The sequence below is a fragment of the Caloenas nicobarica genome, chromosome 11 (assembly GCF_036013445.1).
Source record: "Caloenas nicobarica isolate bCalNic1 chromosome 11, bCalNic1.hap1, whole genome shotgun sequence".
Taxonomy (NCBI): domain Eukaryota; kingdom Metazoa; phylum Chordata; class Aves; order Columbiformes; family Columbidae; genus Caloenas; species Caloenas nicobarica.
The window spans coordinates 4,146,535-4,168,754 of record NC_088255.1 but is presented as its reverse complement, the minus strand read 5'-3'; the positions used below and the strand labels follow the sequence as shown (position 1 = coordinate 4,168,754).

At 38.4% G+C, this 22,220-nt stretch overlaps 1 protein-coding gene across 1 annotated transcript in view; it reads left to right on the top strand.

Moving 5' to 3' along the window:
• Window positions 1-22,220, top strand: part of IARS1 (isoleucyl-tRNA synthetase 1) — a 100,674-nt gene that overhangs the window by 57,987 nt on the left and 20,467 nt on the right. The window contains exons 20-26 of the mRNA XM_065642476.1: window positions 3,234-3,381; window positions 6,248-6,368; window positions 10,553-10,644; window positions 11,008-11,085; window positions 11,567-11,688; window positions 14,795-14,897; window positions 15,102-15,185. Coding sequence (XP_065498548.1) covers window positions 3,234-3,381; window positions 6,248-6,368; window positions 10,553-10,644; window positions 11,008-11,085; window positions 11,567-11,688; window positions 14,795-14,897; window positions 15,102-15,185 — 748 coding nt within the window. The remainder of the gene's footprint in view (window positions 1-3,233; window positions 3,382-6,247; window positions 6,369-10,552; window positions 10,645-11,007; window positions 11,086-11,566; window positions 11,689-14,794; window positions 14,898-15,101; window positions 15,186-22,220) is intronic.

Genomic DNA, 22,220 nt, shown 5'->3' with positions numbered 1-22,220 from the left:
TAATAAAGACATTCTAATAACTGCAGGATTACACTACTTACACATTTCTCAAGAGCCCTGTAGTTCTTGCTGTATATCAGAAAACCTCAAACTATCACACACATTAAATTGTATGTTACAACTACGTGTGTTAATGATTGGGCTGAATGAAAACTTAGTGTGTCGTGCTTGCTTGTTTGAGAAAGATGATGGTTGTTTAAAAAAAAGCAAAGTTCCTTATTGTTTCACACTTTAGCAGTATTATATTATCTTCTCATGTATGTTTATGATGGAAAGATGGGTGGATTTCTTAAATTTTATCACGATTGTTCTTTACAAATAATCAAAATGTATTAGCAGAACATCAGGGAATTGGTAGCTGAAGTTGAGTGAAAAGAGTTGGAGTTACTCGTATGAGAGATTTTTAAATTGCAGGTGATGTTTCAGTTGAAAAAACCCCTGCCTTTTTCATAAAACAAAACCAAAAATCTCAAACACCAGAAGTTACATTTCTTTTTTTTTTTTTTTTTTCAAAAAAGCTAATTCATTTTTCTGCCTGTGTACTCATTTTTTTAATGTCACATTTATTTATATGTACACCCACATAGAGAGTAAAAAGCATTGCAGACTAGGTTCATTTATGGAAGCAGCTCTGCGATTCCGTTGTCTCTGCTTATTCACTGAAGCACTTGATGTGTTCTGTTTATAGAAAAAGCTACAACTGAGGGGTTTTTTTCCTTGGCAATGTTTCCCTGCAGAGTTGCTTTAGCTTTTGTAGAACATATATGTTTTATTGTAACGACAGCTTTGAAATATTCTCAGCAGTAGCTTGATAAATAGATCAGCAGAAAATATATATGTAAGTTGTTTAAATGAATATGGAGGTGAGCAGAAAAGGCAATCGTAAGTAACAGCACAGTAAATTTAACAACACAACTTCAGACTTTCTGAAAGTTGAATCCTGTGTGAAATCTGTAAGAATTGTCGAAAACAGATGTATTTTGATATTCCTAAGACCTGTGACTTGGGTTGGATAGGTGTCAGAGTTGAAGTACATCAGAAAGAGAATTTGCTGGTCATAACATCTACAAGACCTTTGTTTTCATGTACCCCGAGGGAGGTATTGCAGTTAGAAGTGATGTGTTACATTCCCCTCTCAATCTGTTCTCAAGTGCAGAAGAAATAATGTGATGCCACAGACTGCTGTTTTAGAGAGATGGAAAGGAGGTTACTTTATTGTTTCTCATACATTGTTAGAAAACTTGATAATACTGGCTTCATTTGAAGAAGATTTTATCTTCTGCTTAATGGGTAATATCACTAGATGTAACTGAATTGATAGAAATCTTCGTTTATCAGGTGCCTTATTTCTCTTTCTGTACAATAGGTGTAAGTATCTTTGCATTGGAATAATTCAGGAAATTAGTATTCTTTTAAGGGTCACATATTGTGAGTTGGTGTAGGGCTGCTATGTTAAAAACAAAACAAAACAAAAACAAACGAGGGCTACATTAACACCTCATCCTGAGAGCTGTTTTAAGAAGACTTCTGAGATTCTGCAGCGAGTGCTGCTGAGGTGGGCGCGCAAAGGAGCAATTTAGTGGATCCTTCATAGTTCCGATTAGTTTGCATCGCTGCCTCCACAGGAGGAAAACGGTGGAGGCCATTGGCAGCGGTCATTGTTCTGGGTAAGTCCCAAACTGGAAAAGGCCTGGAGCATCCTGGTGTACCCTAGGGCCAGACAAGCAAAGTTATGCTTGACATCTGAAATAAATAATAAGCACATAAATAATTGTGATAGGAGATTTGGTGTAAATATATATTTATGAGTTTGAGTTTAATTTAAGGACTTACTAGTTCCTTATCATGCTGAATTGTTCTGTACTTTTTAAAAATTTATAATTTGAATTCTTGTATGTTCAAAAGTACTTTTTTTTTTTCTCCTTAATGCCGTACTGAAAATGCCCATTTCTGTGCCGCATTACTGTCTGTTTACTCTGGCAGCTCTATTTTTATGTATTCATTTTTCTGCAAGAAGCCCTCTCCTTTAGAATTCATGGTCTGGTATTCTTGAATGTGTTGTGTCAAACCCCATTAAGATTTTAAAGCCTCCTAAAAGAAGGGCCTGTAAAGATATAGTAGTTTAGAATCAAGATTATTAAAGTTGATAAAATGTGAGAAAATGAGTTAATACATTTCTATTGAGAAATGCTACAATCTTTAAAAAATGTTCGATTTGTTTTTCATATTTGGAAAATCAAATGAATTGTATCTAAATCAAGTTTGCATTCAAGTTATTTTGATACCTGAGTAAGACCTGATTTCTTTTTGAGTTAACTTGATAGACACCAGTTTGTCTCTATAGACAGAATATTTGTTTAGGGAATAGGATGGCATGAAGTATAAAAATGATTGATTTTTTTTTTTTTTATTTTTTTTTTTTTTGTGAACTCACAGCCAGCAAGGAATGGGGGGGATGTGTCTGTCTCTCTGCAATGAGGAGCTTTTAGCCTGAGAGAGATGGAGCTGAGAGCATTTCCCTGGCCAGGGTGGGTTTCATGCAGAGATGAAGTCCTTGGGGCAGGCAGGACTCTGTGAGGCGCTGCTGCTGGGATAAGTACTCGGTGTCACCAAACCCTCCGCTTTGCTCCCAGAGCTGTTTCTGGAGATGAGGCATGTTTGGATTTGGTAGGAGAGACATCCTTTGTCGTCTTCTTGGGCTATTTTTCTTGAAAACATTAATTTATTCTCTCCTACTCTTGATTTGCCTGTTTTGCCTTGCTCCTTAGTTTACAATGAGCCCAAAGCTTTTTATAACTGAGGAAATTATTTAGATTGAGTAGAAAGGTATTGTGTCATTGTTAAAGAATTCAAAATATTACTGAAACAATAGATGCCATTCTAAAGATGAACACTAATTCCATGCATCCAATGGTTGATTTATACTGTGACAGCATCTGAGCACGTGTTATTACTTCAAATAACTTCTAGAGTAAAATAGAAAACTTACATGCTAATTCAAATTGCATATGCAGTGTCATAAAAATAATCCTGTAGCACTAGGAGGTAATCTGTCGTATGTTCAGTATGTCACAGGCTTACAATACTGTCCTCCTTAGAGTTCGTGGTGTGGAACTGCTTCCTTGGGTATCTTTCTCTTGCTATGCAGCTCTCTAGGATTACTGTATGTTCAAGTGCATTTCTATCACTATATGCAGTTTTAAGCTTTTAAGTATTGCTTTCTTATTTTGCAGGTTATACCTGATCAATTCTCCTGTGGTGAGAGCAGAAAATCTGAGATTTAAGGAGGAAGGAGTAAGGGATATACTGAAGGATGTCTTTCTGCCCTGGTACAACGCATATCGCTTCCTTGTTCAGAATGTTCAGATCCTGCAGCATAAGGTATGGATCTCTTGAGCGTGGAAGAGCCAAGTGGAAGGGGCTTTGTGCATTTTCCACTGTTGGAGTGAATTAGCATTGCAGAGAAAATTAGATTGGAAGGGACCCCCGGAGGTCCTCTGATCTTTGTCCCCTTGTTCAATGCAAGGCTGACTTCCAAGTTAGGTCACGTTTTGGATGCTTGCTGTTGATTTATGTGGTGTTTGCTGTTTGTACCCTGCTTTATAAAGCTCAGCACTCTGCGTCTTTCTCTTGACCCAGTTTATTATACAGGAAGGAGTGGAAGGTAGGGGACTGTCAAGACATAACAGCTGTCATTTCTCAGAGTAGGGTACTCTTGATTCCCTTTTATTTGAGATAATGCTATTGCATTTGTACTCTTGAAACTGGAGAACAAGATCAGGACTTTGAGTTCATGGGATTAATACATACTCAGCAATGATCTGCTGCTGGTCACCTTGCTCAACACCAGTTAAAAGCCATGTACCTCATGTGCTTGGGGTAATCCATCTGAAACGTTCCTACTAAACCTTGTTGGTTTTCTAGCAATTGTATTATCGGTGTTTGCGTAGTAGCTTGGAGGCAGTAGGTGTCATGAATACTGCCTTGGTGCTGCTGCTTTTGCTTTGCTGTCGCCCCACATGGTGTAGTCAGGCATGGCCACATCACAGGGAGGATGCTGTCGGAGGGTGACAGCTGGACTGCAAGTGTCTCTGCACTGAGAACATTGCTGAGTAGCGCACAGATTTAACACAAATGGAACTGCAAATAAGTAATGAAAATAAAGGTTTTCTTCAGTAGTGTCTGCTGTGACAATTTCTTGAGCTAACTCATTTACTGTAACTTTAATTATGAATCTGCATTAAAATGTTTAACTTGGGAATACTTGATACTGAATACATTAGCCACAGCAAGAAGATTGCCTTCTGTAACATGACAGTTCATTTTTTTAAAGCTAACTTATAAATACAATTTAGGAAAAAAAAAAAAAAAAGAAATGAAGTGGAAAGGAAGGTAAATCATCTGCAATAATGCTTTAGACTTGTAGATTACATTTGAAGTCTGCTAAAAAATTCTGGATGACTGACATGATTTTCTACACTTTCAGAATGAAAGCAAGATTAAAATTCCTTTCTTATAGTAATTTTTCATTTAAATTGAAGATTTCATGGGTATATTGTATAGCTTCTGTTGAAACCAATTTTAATCTTTCAGCTAAGATAAATGATGGAAGGTTACCACTTGTTAGTGCAGACCTCTATGGGAGTGTGGGTACTAAGCAAAAAAAGTTCAAAACTTATACTACACATGAAATTGCAGTAGCAGCCTAATCACTTTGAAGAGCTGCCATTTGAAGCAATAACGGCAGCTGACTTCAGTAAATAGTACAGTAAATAGCTGACGTAAATTAATGGTTTTATCTTTTAACAACGCCTTTTGGGAAGAAAGTCTGGTAACTTCAGACCCTACTATTTAACAAACCTTCTCTCAGGATCCCTAAGCAACATTCATCAGGCAAACTTACACGTTGTCCCAAAAGTGTATTTCAGTTTTTCCTGTTTGACCTTTGAATTATCTGAACCCTGCTTTGCAGCTTTTTGCTGTGATCCCATTAAATCCTGCAAGATCAGCCAAGTTGGGGATGGAAGACCTCGATTAAAAAATCCAGGTGCTTAAGCAGATATTTTTGGTAATTCAGCCGATGTAATTTTTCTTTCTAAATGTCTAGAAACCATCCCTATGCACCATATTAGGCAAAAGAATGTGCTGTTAGAGGTGATAGTGCTTAAATTAGCTTTCATACACAGGCTTAAGCAACTTTTTCATTGAATTCTGCCTCCTGCAAGACAGAAACTACAATCCCAGTGTCCTGGATTAAGTCTAATACTAATTTTATGCTTACTGTAATTACCACAGTAATTGTAGTTGGTTAAACGATTGCTGACCTCTCACTGGACCGATGCACTTGTGGGTGTGCAGATGCATTTCTTTCCTAAGAATCTTCTCCTTTATGCTATGTAAGTGGATGCATAAATACTGGGTTGGATAATCCAACCAGATTTTTCATCTGGACTCTGAAGGAAGGAAAAGTCCAAAGATACTTAAAACTAGATGTCAAATACTGATTGTAAATCTGAAAATATAAACCCCCTGTTTTAAACCAGTCATAAGAATGTTCCCGGGGAGAAGAGTCAGGCTGTGGGCACTGACAGCTGTGCTTACTTGTCTTGCTCACGATGCCCTATAGAATCAGCAAAGTGTTATGAAATTTTTCAGATGGGTGCAAGCATCAGTGTTCTGGAAAGCAACAAAAGGTACTATTTGCATGTTGGATGCCTAAAACTTCCACCTGTTTTTTCAGTTGGGGTTGTTACCCTCTTATATGGTTTAATCTGTTGAAATCGTCACATGCTCTTAAAAAATAATTATGTTTATACACCGTTTCTCCAAATAGAATTAATCTTCGTAGTACATTTCTTGTAAATGCTTCAGATTCTCCTAGATGAAAGAGTTCTATAAATTCCAGGGTCCTACCCTGTGTCTGGAAGATGTGATTTATACTGCAAACAGGGAAAGAACAACTGCATAGCGTTGTGTGCTGTACTACTTCTTGTCTTTTAACAGATCCAAATAACTGACCTCCTTTGTAGCTGAAGGTACGGTGTGGTGAAATCGAGAGCAGTGGGAGTCAGGGTTTCCTTAGCCATTTCTCTTACATGTTTCTGGAATTTAATTTTCTTTCTTAAGGAACCAGTGTAACACAGTAAAGGTGAGAAAATAATAGTGGCTGACAGGTGGTTCTATATAGAGGTTGGAATATATACATTTATGACTTAAAATGTGTTTTGTGTTTTTATGTTGATGATAGGATGAGGGAAGAGAATTCCTTTACAATGAGAACACAGTTAAGGAGAGCAATAACATCATGGATAAGTGGATTCTTTCTTTCACCCAATCACTCATTCAGTTCTTCAAAGCTGAAATGGCAGGTATGCACGTTGGGTCGGGTGTGTGTACGGGTGTTTAATTTTTGATTAGAGAACTAATCCAGAAGTGTAGTTTCATCCAGAAACTTCCAGATTCCACATGAGACTTAAAGTTCAGATGAAGGAAATCTTTAACCAGCTACCATAATACATGGAATGCTGCCTTCATGGGTGTTAATACAGATTTTGCTGTGCTTGTTCACGAGATTTCAGAAAGTGATGAGGCTTTTTTTGTCACAGCTAATCCCATGAGTGTGCTGATGTAGCTTGTTGCCGTAACAACCTCTTATGCAGTGCTTGGAGCAATTAATAATATTATTATAGTAACTGAAAGACAGCAGTAAAAAGGAAGCCAAATAGAATTTGGGGAAGCTGTAAAAAAAAAAAAAAAAAAAAAAAAAGGATAAAATGGACAGTGCTATTGCCAGCTAAGTAAAATAATTTTGAGAGGTACATGAGCACAGGGAATAAGTTTTCCCCTGCACAATTCCCTGGAGAGAATTTCTTTGTAATCGTATTGGGAGTGTGTACAGCAGGATGGAATAGCATTAGCATATTGCATAACAGTAAAAAGATACTCTCCTGTTTTTTCTTCCTTTGTGTTGTCTTTTTCATCGTCCCATACCTCTCAATGATCACATAATATTAAGACAATAGTAACTGGAAAGAGAAAGTGCTGCAAGAGTCCCCCGAAGTAGTTAGTCTGATCCAGCAGGCTTGCAAACTTGCAGGTAAAGTCATGGCGGGATTTGCAGAGGTTTTGGTGCCTTTAAGGGCACTAGAAATGTAGATATTGGAAAGAAGGTGGCTTTTGCCATTGCGGTCCTTGTGTATGAATAAACCTCCAACCCTGCTGATACCAGTAATCTGAAGTTGCTCTCTGAAGAATTTTCAGAAGCCTTCTGCAGGTGTACTTGGGCTTGGGAAAAGAAGTATTAGTGGGATAATAGATAATGAGGAAACAGGTAAACGTCAGATCTGAGTTTGAGGACACAGGACAGTCTTCCTCTGCTTCGGTCATCTCTTGTGTTTCCCCTCTTAGAGCTGCATGTTCACTCTCACCAAGACCAGTAAGAGGAGTTTTATCTTGTGACAGTAGATAAAGTTGGTCATTTTGGTAATAACAGAATTCAGATGAGGTCATCTAAGGACATTTCATTAAAGGAAGAAAGAATCCTCAAGCTACCAAAACTAGAATATATTAAAAGATGTCTGTTGTTGATGCAACTGTGACTTCTTCACAGAAGTTTTGTCCTTGAAATTTGTTGGTAGTGTGTATTGAGTCTCATGTGTTGCCAAACAGAAATATGCAGAGCCCGTGCAAGATTACATGCTGCAAGTAAAGAGGAAAATATATTGCGGGATAGTGGAAAATTAATTTGTGAATGAATTTGTTCCTGGGATTTGGTGTTAGTGCACAGTTTAAACAATAGCGTTTGCAGGAGGATGATCATGGCAGTAGAAACTTGAACGCTCTGCTCTGGATTTCTAGGCGGAAGGTGAAACTAATAAAAAGGGATGTGTTAGCTGACATCTTTACAAAGCAAAGAAGATCCTTTGAAACAGGAGTAGAAAATTCCTGTTGGAAAATGACAATGACTTTCAAGACTGTAGTATTGATATTAAAAGCTATTGTCATGTGTTAGATGGAGATAACGTGCTCATCAATTGAGTGACACATCTCATTTGGGAGTGATTACTAAACATGATTTTCAAATTATTTTTCTGCATAAACTCTGAATTCAGTCAGATAGATAATGTAATGCAGTAAATTTGTGTAGTGCGACATGATACTCTTGTGCCGATCCTTTTTAAAAAAATTAGCTTGGGATTTTTTTTAAAAGATTTCCTACTTCATATGACTTGAAGTAGGAAAAATGTCAGGAACAGGTAAAGGAAGAATATAACAGTGAATGATAACCTCAAATGCTGGGTAAAGGTGATAAATACATTACACAAGCTGCATTTTAGAAGCCAAGATTTTGAAAATAATAATAATAATAATGAAAAAAAGAATATACAAATGAAGAAGCTATTGTAGATGTAGCATGATGTGCACATAAAATGATTACATTCGCTAACTAATGCCATACAACTGTGTTATCTGCAAGATGCATTAAAAAAATGTTTTCTGCCGTGTCTAAAATACTGGTGAGGCAGTGGGGTGGAGGTGACATTTGGGCACGATCTGTCGAAGAAACGGCCCGGTGTGCATCGTAACGTGCTCTTCCCTCTGATCACGTGTAAGAACACACCGCCTTCAAACTCCAAATGGCAAGGAGACACCACTGACCAGAAAAGTGTTCCAACTGAGCTGAGCTTCTTCCATTCAATCAAGTGTATTTTAGAGTGGAGCTAAATTTGACACCAATTGCCTGCCTCTAGAAAAATGTTGCCGTTAAGTAAAACTCATGTTAATTCTGCCCCAGTTTCTAGTAGTAGCTTGAATAGCCAGCAGTATTTCAGCCTAAATGGAGTCCCTGACAGTTCAGCGTTGACCTCACTTGAACAGCCTGAGGCTGGGCAGGGGAGGGTACCTGTGCACGCTCCAGCTTTGGGTGCTTTAGAGAGCAGAGAAACTTGGGCAAGGTCCAACCAACCAAAGGAATTATTAGCTATTGAAGGGTCGTATAGTTTCTCCACTGAACTTCATCTGTTATGATGGAAACTCCTGGGATTTGGGCCCTTTGATAAATAGGGCAAGTAGTAAGGTATTGGGAAGATATTATGGAAAGTAATAGGGCAAGCAATCCTTTGTGCTTTTTAAGGGGGGGGTAAAATTCCATATTTAAAAACAGTAAGCCTTATTAAGCCCTTTTTTTTTCCTACTAAAAGTGCCCAATACAATAAATGATTTTACAAAACGACTTTTCTCCTGATGACTGAAATGAAGTATGGGTGTGCCCGTGTCTGCATGTGTGTGTGGTTCCATGTTCACGTGTGCCTTTTGCTTGAGTCCTGAAAAAGTAAGATTCCACATTTTGGTTTGTGAACTAGGATTACAGCTGTTGAGGGGGAAAACGCGCATTTCCAGGCTAGCTTGAATCTCTTGTTAAAGACATACTATCCCCGACGGGTGGTTATTTTAAGGTTTTTTGTTTGTTTTTAACCAGTCTCCTAACTAGATAATGCATAGCTAGAAGAGAGCTGGGAATTTTTTTAGGAATACAAATACTCACAGAAATAATGTCTTCCCCACCATGGCATGAATCTTCTGAGCATTTCCTTTTTAGGTCTAAATACGAGTACTCTGCCTTTAAAAACACTTCTGGTTTAGAAAATGCAATGAAAAGTGTAGTGAGGCTTTTAAGGCAAAGTTCCATTTTATTCAGTAGCTGCTTGATTAATAAAACTGATTCAGAGTAGAGATCAAAATGCTCTTTGCTTTCAGAGAAATTATATGTAAGTTTTTCCTTAGAAAAGTGAGTCCTATTTAAGGTCCCTTCTCGCCTCCCCCCACCCCCCCCACCTTCTCTTGTGAACAACTGAAATTTGTTTTCCCAGTTGCATAGTGATGCTCATGATGACCTTCTTTTTCATGCTGGCAGTTCTCCATTCTTTTAAGTTACACAGAACTTGAAAATAGAGCTATGTTTATCTTCTTACCTCATCAGGCTTGCTGTTACTTTACATTCTTTTAGCCTACTGTGTTACTTAGAAAAATAATAAAAAATTGCAAGTAATTCAGGGAGAATTCATTGAAATAGGTGTCTCATTTTAAACCTGGCAAACAAAAAAGAAAATGTTGGCAGTAATTGGTAATAAAATTTTATTGTATGATTCTACATTAATTTCTGTTAAACTTCTAGGGACTTGGCTGTATTTACAGCATGTGCAAATCTAGGATTTGCCAAATCCTTTGCGATTAATAGTCTCTTATCCACTATCCTCTTTACGAGTCAGATAAAAGCATAAGGCTTCCATAATGCGTGTTTGTGTAGGATTAAGGGAGCAGTTTGGTGGTAGATGTATTTGTCTTGAAGCATGAGAACTGATGACATGTGCAAGTTCAAAATATGGTTTTAACATAATAATATGTCTAATCACTTCTTGGATCTTGCTAACATACGTGCTTCTGCTCAAGTTTTATGTTTAACACCAGAGCTACAAACGATAATGTGTTTCTTTAAGTGAGGAGCTTGATGCAGAGGGCAAATACTAACTCCGGGAAACATTTTTGCTTCCAGCTTACAGGCTGTACACCGTGGTCCCTCGATTAGTGAAGTTTGTTGATATTCTGACCAACTGGTATGTTAGAATGAACCGCAGAAGACTAAAGGTAGGTATCTGCTTCGGCAGTCTTGTGCTGTAAACAAAATCCTCGTAGTCTATGTTAGTTGAATCCATAGCAGCTTCATGGCATTACCCAAAATCTTTATGCTATGGTTTCAATATGGTCAGTGTGTACCTGATAGTGGGAATGAGAAGATAACATGGTGTTTTTCCTTCTCTTTGCTTTGAGGAAGACCAAACAAATGAAACGCTCCATAACTCAGTTTTACATGCTGAATGGGTTTGAGCAAAATTAAAACAGTTTAGGAAAACAGTTTCTTGCATTAATGTAAGAAATTTTTGAAGTTTATTGAAGTGCACTTCCTAAAATTGCCGTCGTTTGTTTTTTCTTGGTGAATTCTTCAAATAGGGCGAGAATGGGACTGAAGACTGCATTATGGCCTTGGAAACCTTGTTTAGTGTTTTGTTCTCCATGTGCAGACTTATGGTAAGGGAATTACAGCCCACTACAACTATTTGACATTTTTAATGTAGTTAATCTAAAAGCATGCATCTTTGTGTCTAAGCAGACTGTAGAAACTAGGGCTACAGAGGCTGAATGCATGGGAAGAAAAAACATGTTGCTACTGATTTGTGTAGCACAGTTTCATTTTCTACATCCACTTTTTATTAGCTTATCTGGCCCATGGTGCTATAAAGAATGCAAGTATCACCTGGCCGACAAAGAGACATTATGATTTCTTATCTGATGCACAAAAGTAAAATGTAAATCTCAGTAAGGAGGTGAATAAGTAGTAGCAATTACATCATTTATTTCAGTCAACATTTTGAAGAACATCACAGTTCTGCACTGAAGATGCTGTGTAAGCATTGTTTTTGCTGAACTGTCCTTATGCAATTAATAAGTATTAGTGATTCATCATGGACGAACAATAAAGAAAAGATGATGATTGAATCCAACATTACAGGCACCATATACTCCATTTATCACTGAACTGATGTACCAGAATCTGAAGACGCTTATCGATCCGGTCTCGGTTCAGGAAAAGAATACAGAAAGCATCCACTACCTCATGCTTCCCCAAGTGAGGTAAGAGACAGCTGTTATCTGGGGTTTGGCCGGTTTTTGGTTGGGTTTATATGTTGGTTTTTTGTTGTTTTTCTCATTTCACAGAACAGTGCTTCTTCACTTGTGTTCAAAACAGTTTTGCATAATGGGAAAACAAGCTGCTTTAATAATGTGAATATTCCTTTGCCTCAGGAAGAATTTTAGGTTGATAGATAACACATTCTTTCCTATAAGCAAAAACTGGTTTAAGTTTTGATTAAACTCTGATTAATGTAAATCTCTGCTGAAGGAGAACAATTCATTAGCAATATACTTCACACCCCACTGTCAAAGTTAGCTGGGAATTTTCCCTCCATGCTTTGGCAACAGACTTGTGCTGGGTTCAAGGATTGTAGGTAGGAAGGGAAATAATGAGGAGGAATGCACGTTCCCAACTCATAATGTTTCCTGCTTATGGTGGGCATGGAATATCCTTTTTACTCTTGAAAATTTGGGCTGACTAGGAGCTGTAATGCCTACCTATGAATCCAAAAGGATTATAAAACTTCCTCGCGGGCTGTATGTTTGCGAGAACGTGTGCATCCCCCAGCTCTAGGCCTTTTGTAGTGGATGCTGATGCCAGGTCCCGTGTGGATTAGAATTATTGTTTTGTGTGGACCACATACAGAGCCAGAGGAGTGAGTTCTTTTGGCTTCAGATCAAGAATTTAGACCATTGTCCAGAGATTGCCACTTCCTTGTAAGAGGATGCACAACATGAGAGAGAACTTTCCTGACAGATCGTTTCTTTGGATGCTGAGGGATGAGGATTTCTGTAAGTGCCGGTGTGTCACAAAGGTTTGGGTCCGTGGTGGCTGTACTGGACATGTGCTCTGCGTTATCTTGGCATCGACTCAACCCAGACAGAACTTGACACCTGAAGTTGTCTTGGTTTGGAGGGTGTGTGTGGTTTTTGGCTTGGAGTTTTTTTTGTGGTGGTGTTGGGTTTGGTTTTGTTTTGTTTTTCTTTTCTTTTGTCCAGCCAAAGGAGACACTAGTATTGCAGTACTGAATTGCTCATTAATGCCTTGGTGCTATGTTAGTGGGTGAAGTTAGTGCCTGCGTCGCAGTCTGCTGGTAGTCACCAAGTAGGAGAGAAGCAAGCTTCCCTTTTGCATTGCAGCTCAGTTTGAAAAGCCTCAAGGACAAGGGAGCTGACCTTGATACTTTACATGCCAGTTTAAAAATTTAAACCTTATAGTAATGTGTCTTTTATGGATACTATATCCTTTGAGGAAGGGGTATGTTCTTTCTGATAGCTTTAATAGTGCATGTTATTGCAACAAGGAGTTTGAGATTGACATAATGATGGTGCTGATTTTCTGTTCCCTGGGAAAGTGCTGTGAAGAATATGTAATCAAAGAATGCAAAAATCATCAGTGAGCTCTCAGAAATGGCTTTGGGCTCCTGTAGGATGGAGTAATGGAAGGACAGTGAGCTACTTGCAGGAACTCAGTTCAGGCATGGGCTTAGCATGAGCGTTTAAAAGTGCTTTAGTCACTTCTTATTCTTGTTAGTGCTGACTGAGTTGCTGCTGCATCATGCAAACCTAAGATGTATTTGAATGGCTTGCAGGGCTGTTCTCTTTTTCTAGTACTTTGTTTGGATTTTTGTCTACTACTAGTTTGTGTAATTTACTGGATCCCCTATGTACCAATTGTTCCCTTTGTCATATAAAAAGGCATGTTTTCAGAACTAAATTATTGAAATTTTAGAGTTCTACCTTGAGTTGCTATGCACATAATTGCGTTTTTCTTTGAATGTTTTTCTGATAGCTGTGTAAGGACAATATTGTCAGTTAATAAGAGAGATTTTTGGATGCAGTTAACAGAAAATAGTAGTTTAACAATATGATGGCTACGTACAGATAAAGCCAAGGCACTTGGCCACTTTCGCAACTGAACTTGATTCAATATCTGTGTTACAAACCCCACTGAGGTATTACTTGATTGATTAGTGTCTGAACAGATTGGTTGCATTACATTTGGTGGATGTGCACGCAGTCCATGAAGACTGTTCTCGTTTTGTGGCTTCACAATGTTGTTAAGTAATAACAAGTAATATTGAAATGCTGCCACATTATAAAATACGAACCTTTCTGGGAGCAAAATTTTCTGTCTCACAATTTGTGTGTTTTTCCAAGTTTTTGGAGGACCATCTTGGAGACTGGCTTTTGGAAGAACAAAAGCTTCAAAATAGGTAGTAACATCTTAATGAAATCCCTAGTGCAGAAGATGGGGACATTTCAGTTGTAAGTCTTGCTTTACCAGTTCTGTTGTTCTGGACAGTCCTTATTGGATGCATGGTTTTCATCCCGGGACTTTTGCTATTTATATTACAGCAAGAACTTTGTTCATTTGATTCACGACTGTCTTTTGATCCAGTACCTCTGGTCATGGTATGACACTTGCACAGTTTTAAATTTATGCAGCCACTCGAGAAATCAAGAAAACCACATTCTCAGAACTGTTGGCCGCTAGTACACTTGAAAGAAAATGTAGAATGTCAGTTTACTCAAAGAAAACTCAAACCAAAAATCCAAAACAAAAAAAAAACCCAAACCAAACCTAAAGAAGAGGCCAAAAAAGCCCCAGTCCTGCCTTGCCTCAAAACAGAAGGGTGTTAAAATGATGAAGCCAGAAAAAATGATGAAGCCAGGAAAGATGACAAGACTGTCTAAAATATCAAGCTAAAATATCTAGAATTCCTGGAAAAGATTATAAATTGTGATCCAGTCAGTTGGTTGCATTATAGGTATTTTTGCATCTTCTTTGGTGTTATTAGTGTATATCTTACTTTTTATTGGATATTAATAGAATAGGTAGAATGACTCAATCCACCGTCTCCATCTTGTGAGAGGTGCTAACAAAAGATGATTGAAAAATAGCTCTGTTTGTTGTTTTCAGCAAGGTATTTCCTCATCTTCTCCACAAAGAAAGAAAACCTGTTTGTTCATTTTTCAAATTGCCCCAAACAGGGCACAATTAAGTCTCTCATAGAATATTTCAGAGAAGATGGTAAAATGTTTTCAATCTGCTCAGACAGATACAATGAAAATGAAGCAATATATTGTTTCCTTTTTAATCTAGGGAGGATCTCATCAACAAAAAAATCGAAAGTGCCGTTTCTTGTTTGCAGTCTGTTATTGAGCTTGGACGGGTAATCAGAGACAGAAAAACCATTCCAGTAAAGGTTAGAACTCTTAACATCTCTTATCAATACCTTGGGAATGTGCAATAGCTTTGTAACTTTGGGGTAAGCCTGGGAAAATTGAATAATCAAGTTTAGAATAGCAAACAGAGTTCAACAATAAAATACTTCAAATGATAAATAATTTCTGAAGTTCTTTATTTTCAGTTGGAAAGACAAAAGTTTGTTTTGTTTTCTTCTCCCCAGTATCCTTTGAAAGAAGTAGTTGTTATCCATCAGGATCCTGAAGCTCTGGAAAATGTCAGGTCTTTAGAGAAGTACATACTTGAGGTAAGAACACAGTGAACACGATACTTAACTGGATTATGTGTGTCAGTTACCCGAACAAACAAAACCCCAACCTTCCATGTTGATGATATTAATAAATCGCCAGGTAAAATGAATTTAAAAGAGAATTGTAGTGAAAAGGGATATGAAGGGGTACTGTGTACAGAAATAAATGTAAATAGGTGGTGATCCTTAGTTGTAGTGTTGAGAAATACTTAATCACTCAAACTGACCACATAGAACTAAGAGGCGAGTAGAAATGTTCTTTTTCTTGATCAGAGAAAGGAAAAAAAAAACATTTTCTGAAATAAAATAAGCCAGTAGTCAACTAAATGTTGTCCAAGAGGTGGACTGTAGAATTTGTGATCTCCTTCAGTTGAAGGGCATTAAAACCAGTTCAACAGGTTTGGAAGGGCTGATGGAGAGGAGGAGTTCCATGTAAGGAAGAACAGGGGACCAGTCAAGATTTTTGAAGAATGTTGTTTAGGAAATAAAATGTCAGATAAAGATGATGTTAGTCTATACAATTTCTTACACTCATCTGCTCCTGTATGCCACTGCAATACTCTCTCAATGTGTGTCCGTTAGAGAAACTCAGCCTGCCCTACTTCTGAATCTTTGGACAAAAGCCCCTTCTTGTTCTTTCGAGCAGAACTTCCTGAAATTGGCTGCACTTTCTGCTTTTAGTCAGTCATGTAAAAATCCATAGTATTTTAAGAAATAAATTAAAAAGGAGTTTGCTTATAAATAAACTTCATTTATCTGTCTATACTATAAATAAGTCTTTAAACTTCCATTCTGCATTTCAGAAGTTGTAGTGAAGGGACAAAGTCTACTACTTTTTGAATGCTTAAAAGATTCTTTGTAGAGTGAGATTTTTTTAGTTTTCATGTTCAATTAAATTGCATTACAAATAGATTTATGTGCATCTTCTTTCACATCTGTGATGTACACGAGAAATGAAACAGTAAGAGGGAATGGTGAGAAGGAAGAGTGTTTCAGCTACAGTGATTAATTTTGATGACCTCTGGTGTCTTTATTCAAAACAAAAAGGAAAATAAAAAAGCTACTATGCCAGTGCGCCTTTGAACTTTTTTCTAGGTGTTTGGGCCTTCAAAACACCTTGCAAACCGGTGGTTCTTACTACTTAAACCTGTCGTGATCATGCATTTGATACCATGAGCTATGCTATGTGTAATTTCTAAGTGTTAGCAGCCTGGGGGCTCTATAATTGCTTTGCGGAGCAGGGAGTTAGAGGCGGTAATATCTCCGCGGGGAGACCTGAGGCGGGGTGGAAGAGCCAGCCTGGTGAAGCAGTGCTGTTCTTTCTGAGCAGCCTTAATTCCCTCTTGCCACAGTGGTCTCTCCTTGGGATAGATGATCACTTTTCACCCAGCTGTTTCATTGTGTTCCCTGGGGAGATAAGCCATGACTTCATCTCTGTAACTGTACGTGTTTTGGGGAGGAAAGAATTGCACTTCAAATAGCAGCTCTTTGCTAAGAAAGCAGAATTCCAAAGGAACTGATTTGTTGTTGACGTTGAGCGGAATGCATGCATTAGTCTTGAATGTAAATTGGGGATTACTTCATGGCAATAATTTCTGTGTAGTAAACTGTCTGGATTTTCACTTGAATCCTTCCCTTATGCAATCTTTGTGTGTGGCTTTTAATTCGACAAAGCGGAATACACGCCAGCTTTCCTCTCGGATGAGAACTGAAGGAGTGGTCTTGCAAAACAAAAACGCCAAGGTACTTGTTCACATGTTGCCCCCTGTTCAAGACCTCCTGATAAAAACATTTCTGAGGAAGGGATACTAGCTACAATGCAAGGGCCTTGTTAGAGAAGTACAGCGTAATACAAAAACTAACAACCCCCCAAAATATCAACTTCCTGAACTGTTATAAGAGATTTCATGCAGAAGTCTTAATACCGTTTCTGAAGGCATGTGAACTGCAAGCTTAGCCTTATGTCTTGTGCGCTCAAATCTGATGGTATGAAACAATCTCTGTTTAAATGAGTAAAAACCAGAAGAAAAAGAATTATGAACAGCAGCATAGTTGTACATCTGAACATTTATGAAAGACTTCCTTCCCTCCCCTCCCGTGATAACTTCACATCTGGAAGGTGAGCCATAGGGATAATTGCATTATCCTCTGAAGTCTGTCGTCATCTTGTATTTTAAGTGCTTGTAGCCTATATACTAAAACCAGATTACTGTTACAGCTTAAGTCTTTGTCCTGTTTTACCTCCAGTGTACTTCCCGAGCTACTGTCATATTAGTGTTTGGCTTCTATGTGTTCAAGTAGAGTAACCGGATGGAAACGCAGGGATTCTCCACAGTTCAGAGTGGTTCCTTTTCTCCAGCTCCATCCACAGCACTGAAGCTTTGGATCTGGCATTGCAGAGAGCTTTGTCTCCTTGCTGTCTTCAGGAAACTCTTACCCTGTTGTGATCACCTTAGGAACTCTGTGTTTCATAGAGCTGATATAATACAGAACTGGTGGGTTCAGCAATCTGTCTTTAGTTTGTGTTTCTGTTAAATGGCCTCTGGAGTATTAAACAAAATGTGTTTCTACTGATAATTGGCCTTTGACCTTCGTGTCATCTTTCATTTGTCAGAATCTGTCACGTTCCAGATCAGTTTATATATGTTCATGACAGAGTCAGTTCCAACGGCCGTACTAAGGCATGTTGGTAGGACATGAAGTATAAGGTTATGATGCTTTTTATTTAATGGATTTCTCTTCTTCCATAAGTGTTATTGCATTCGCTAAAGGCAATGAAATGGATCTTCAAAGATAAGTGAGATAGGTTCTTTTTCTATAGTAGTAACCACTGACAGTACAGTGTCTAAGGGTTTTTCCCCTTGTTCAGAAATGGCATGGCTCTTATCATACACCTGTCCTTGGTAGGTTAAAGATACTTTTGTCCTTTCAATAAGTATCTTCAGAGGGTTCTGTAACACAAGATCTAGTCATACGCTTAAAATGCGATGGAACTTTTTTAGTTCAAGTTGTCATTCTCACCATCAGCTGCTTTGCATTGACAAAGAGAACAAAAATCTGCATCTACCCAAGCAAGATCAACTCACCTCGCTTGTTATGGAGAGAGCAACCGTGTCGCTCTAAAAAATTTGAGAGGTGACTGAAGCAGCAGAGGGTCTCTTAAACTTCTAATTATGTATTACTCCCGCAATACCATGTCTCCCCAAGCCTAAACGCACATCTGAGGAAGGCTTCTAAAAATTCTGTGGGCTCCAACTTAAGAGCACTGACTAACGGAGTCGTGACTGAGTGCACAGGACTGCTAGATCGGTGTTGTATGCTTCTTGCTTTTGATTACTGTGGGACTTACATTCTTAAGAATTGTGCACTGAAGGAATTTTAATTAAAAAATCTGAATTTATTTGCAAGCGGGATTGGTAGGGCTTTTTTGTCATGTTAGCTTATTGATTATTTTTCTTACAATTGGCAGTTGTGATGCTTCACTTCAGATTTGGTATTACAATTAATCATTTCAATACCTGGATCTTTTCAATCGCAAAATTTTGTCAGATTTAGGCTAGTGTCTCACATTTTCTTGCTCTGAAAACTGGATTTGTGGATTTTACAGAAGCCACTTTAAAGGAGATGAGGTTGCTTACTCAAATGACTTCCAAAAAGATAGCTGACAAAATTCACTGTCAACTTTTACAGCTGGTAAAAGGTAACAAAGAAGCTAACAACTTGATGAATTACTACGTAATTGGACTGTATAAAAGTATGTTTTAATTCATATTAATTTGCCACTGCAAACAAAGCTAAGGTATGTTCTTTGGGGAGATGAGTTACAACAAACTCAAATACCTTTGTGGAAGCACAAACACAAAATACTGTCTGTTGTCCTGTTTCTATTACGTATCTTAAAATTCAACAAGCTGATGCTGAGGCTTCATATGTGTTTTACTGTATTCCATGGCAATCAATCTGGTTGTTTACTAGAACCGTTCAGAGCTAAAGACGTTAATGAATACAAGCAGAGTGGGTAGTATTAGTTGGGCTGTATTTGCAGCTTTGTGCATCAACCTGCTACATATTCAGAGCTTTAGAACCTTTAGTTATTGCCAGAAGTGTGTTTCTAGTAAATTTGCAGGTGCCAGAGGTAATCTGTAAGAAAAATTACACCATTTGATTTCATGCAGTTGCTGACAGAAGAATTGGAAAAATACACTTGTCAGGTCTTCAAAAATTTCATTCATCTCTTTTTCAGAAGTAGCTGTATTCTTTGATCTGCACTTTTACGCTATAATCATCGGAACATAGCAAATCACTTAAATAAATGGATTTTAATATTAGAACTGTCAAGAGTATAGAGTTGTCATGCAAAAATGACCAAGCTCTCAAAAGGAAATAAATACAGAGCGCGTTTAGCAGCAGAACACGGTTGCATTTTATTCATTTGTACTTGAGGCCTTTTACAAGTTCAGGCCTTCTCTGCCTAACTACTTCCAGGGAAAGCTTTTCTCTGAGTAAATTTTACACTATGCACAACCAGAATCTTGTTTGCATCCACCCTTGTATACCCTTCGATTTCCACCTCTATGTATGACTCTAAGAAAACAGAAAATTGACTTCCTCTTCAACAAATTCAAGGTCTACCAGTATTTCATAACACTAATGGTGTTACAGTAAAGTCGTAGATTGAATCCATGAATGGGCTGAATTAACTGACGTGTGAACTGTGGTAGCGTGTGGCCCTTCAGTATTTTGTTTCTTACAGTATTACACAATCAATGTTTATTTTGCTCTGTGGGGTGTTTGCTCAGAGAGCCCGGCCCAGCCGAAGCACAGCACTGGCAGGTCCGTAGCTGGGTTACTGGTCGATCTGATCCAGTCTGGCACGTGGCACCAACCAAGGGCCCTTGTACACGGGAATGCCTCGGCACACAGATCCTCCCCCTGGCAGTGGGAAGGACTGCTTGCCTCACTTCGTGTGTAGGAGACTTGGAAGATGTGTCACGGAGCTATTTTTTTATTTATCAAGAAGCTAAAATTAAGATCTATTTTAAGTCAAAGCACCACATTGAGGCAGATATAAAGAAACCTAAGAGACAGGCTCGCTTTTTTCAAAGAATCTTTCTATTTGATTATTGATAATGTATGCAGAAGAGCGGTCTCCTAATCTAATTAGTATAGAGAACTTGCCCTGATGGAGTTGACTTGTATGTAATTTATCTAATCAGGCCCAAAGTCATCTTTAAATTTGTGGTATTTTTTGGATTGTTATTTCTTTTTCCCCATGAGGTCACCATTTACCACTTGTGGGCTCATTTCCAACAGGACCCATTAAAACGGAATTTCTGAAGTACTGGTACTTTTCATTACATTTCCTAAAAGATGTATTGAATAAAACTAGATTCCGTTGTATTCTTGGCTTCTCCTGTCAGTAGGACTTCCTAGGGAATTAGGCTGTGGCTCAGAGGTTGTGTTTAAGCATTACTTCTCAATCTAAATGTTTAGCTACTTGCTAGTCCTGTCACACTGACAATACCCTTTACTTCTGCTTCCTAAATGGCTCGGAGTAGCTTGCTTGCCAAATGCACTTGGTGATTTTGTATGATGTTGACGTAAACTTTACAACCTTCTAGTGGAGATTGAAACACAAAATGCTTCAAGTATTGGGCAGTCTGACAGACAAAACCTGCCAAATTATAGTGAAATGTGCTCCAGATACGTGCAGCTTTGTACCCATCGAAGAGTTGCTTGTTGGCAACTAAAACTCTCCAAGATCCGTCCCTGGTACGTTACACCAAGAATAGAGAGAGTGAGGTCATATGAAACTGGAAACGTAGGTAACAAGTCCTGCCTTGTGTGTATTTCTTACTTAGCTTTACAAAGCAATGGAAAAACCACAGTCTCTTAAAAAGGCACAAAATAACATTGGGAAGCAGTGCCGTTATTTACAGGAGGTATACACAAAGACAGTATTTCTTGGTGTTACTAATAATGTGTGTAATACATTTGTTTTTTGGAGAGAATTAAGTGTAGAGCGGAGAGGTTTGCTGTGTATTTTCAATTTTGGCACTCTATGATGGCCAGCGCGTGCAATGAAGGTTTGGGGTCTTTTTAATGGTGGTTTTTAATGTGCCTCTGTGATGAGGAAAACAATTGTAATTAAGAACATAAGCGATGACTTTGTGGTTTAGACTCGTGGCTCATCTAGCCCATGGTGCTGGCTCCTACAGTGGTCGAGTCCATTTAGAGAAAGCTCGAGCATCTGGCCACTTCTTGCAGTAGTTTCCTGTCATCGTCAGCCATCTGCAGCTATTTAATTAAAGATATTCAAGGGCACATGTCTGCCTGTTTCCTTTAACATCTTTTCATGTGCCTACTGTTGTGAGCTTAATTCCTTTTGGAAGTTGGTGGTACACTCCTGCTGACCTCCTCTGGCGGCATGAAGTTCCAAGGGTTAACTACTTGTTTGTTTTCTGTTTTAAACCAATCTCCTACTATTTCCACCGCATAGTCCTTTACTTCAGGGGTTGTTTGGGGATTCGGTGAATAACAGTTTTACACTCCCTACGTATCTCTCTCTTAATTTTCTAAATCCCAGTCAGATCCCCCTTCAGCTTTCTTTGCTCCGAAGAGTTGTAGCCCTGGCTTTTCCTCATACGGTAGCAACGCTGTCCTTTTACTCAGTTCTTCTGTAAAACTTCCCGCAGCACCACTATATTCCCCTTCTGATATGGGGACAAAACCTGCACACATTACTTATAAAACATGGGCGCACCCAAGTTTCTCTGGCGGCAAAATAACATCCTCGGTCTGGGGCCTCTCCTGAAGTCGCTGCCGGTTTTACAAGCTTTTTTGGCTGCCCCTGCACACTGATCTTCAGGGTTCTTGTGCTGCAGAGCAGACAGATGGTTTGCTGTTCAGTAAGGTCCTGGAATGAACAGATAAGAGACGAAACGAAGGAGTCGCGTTTGTACTACCTAAACCATAAAATTGTTGGTTATAGTTTTCTAGCATAATGTGTACTGAAGAGACTCTTTCAGCAAA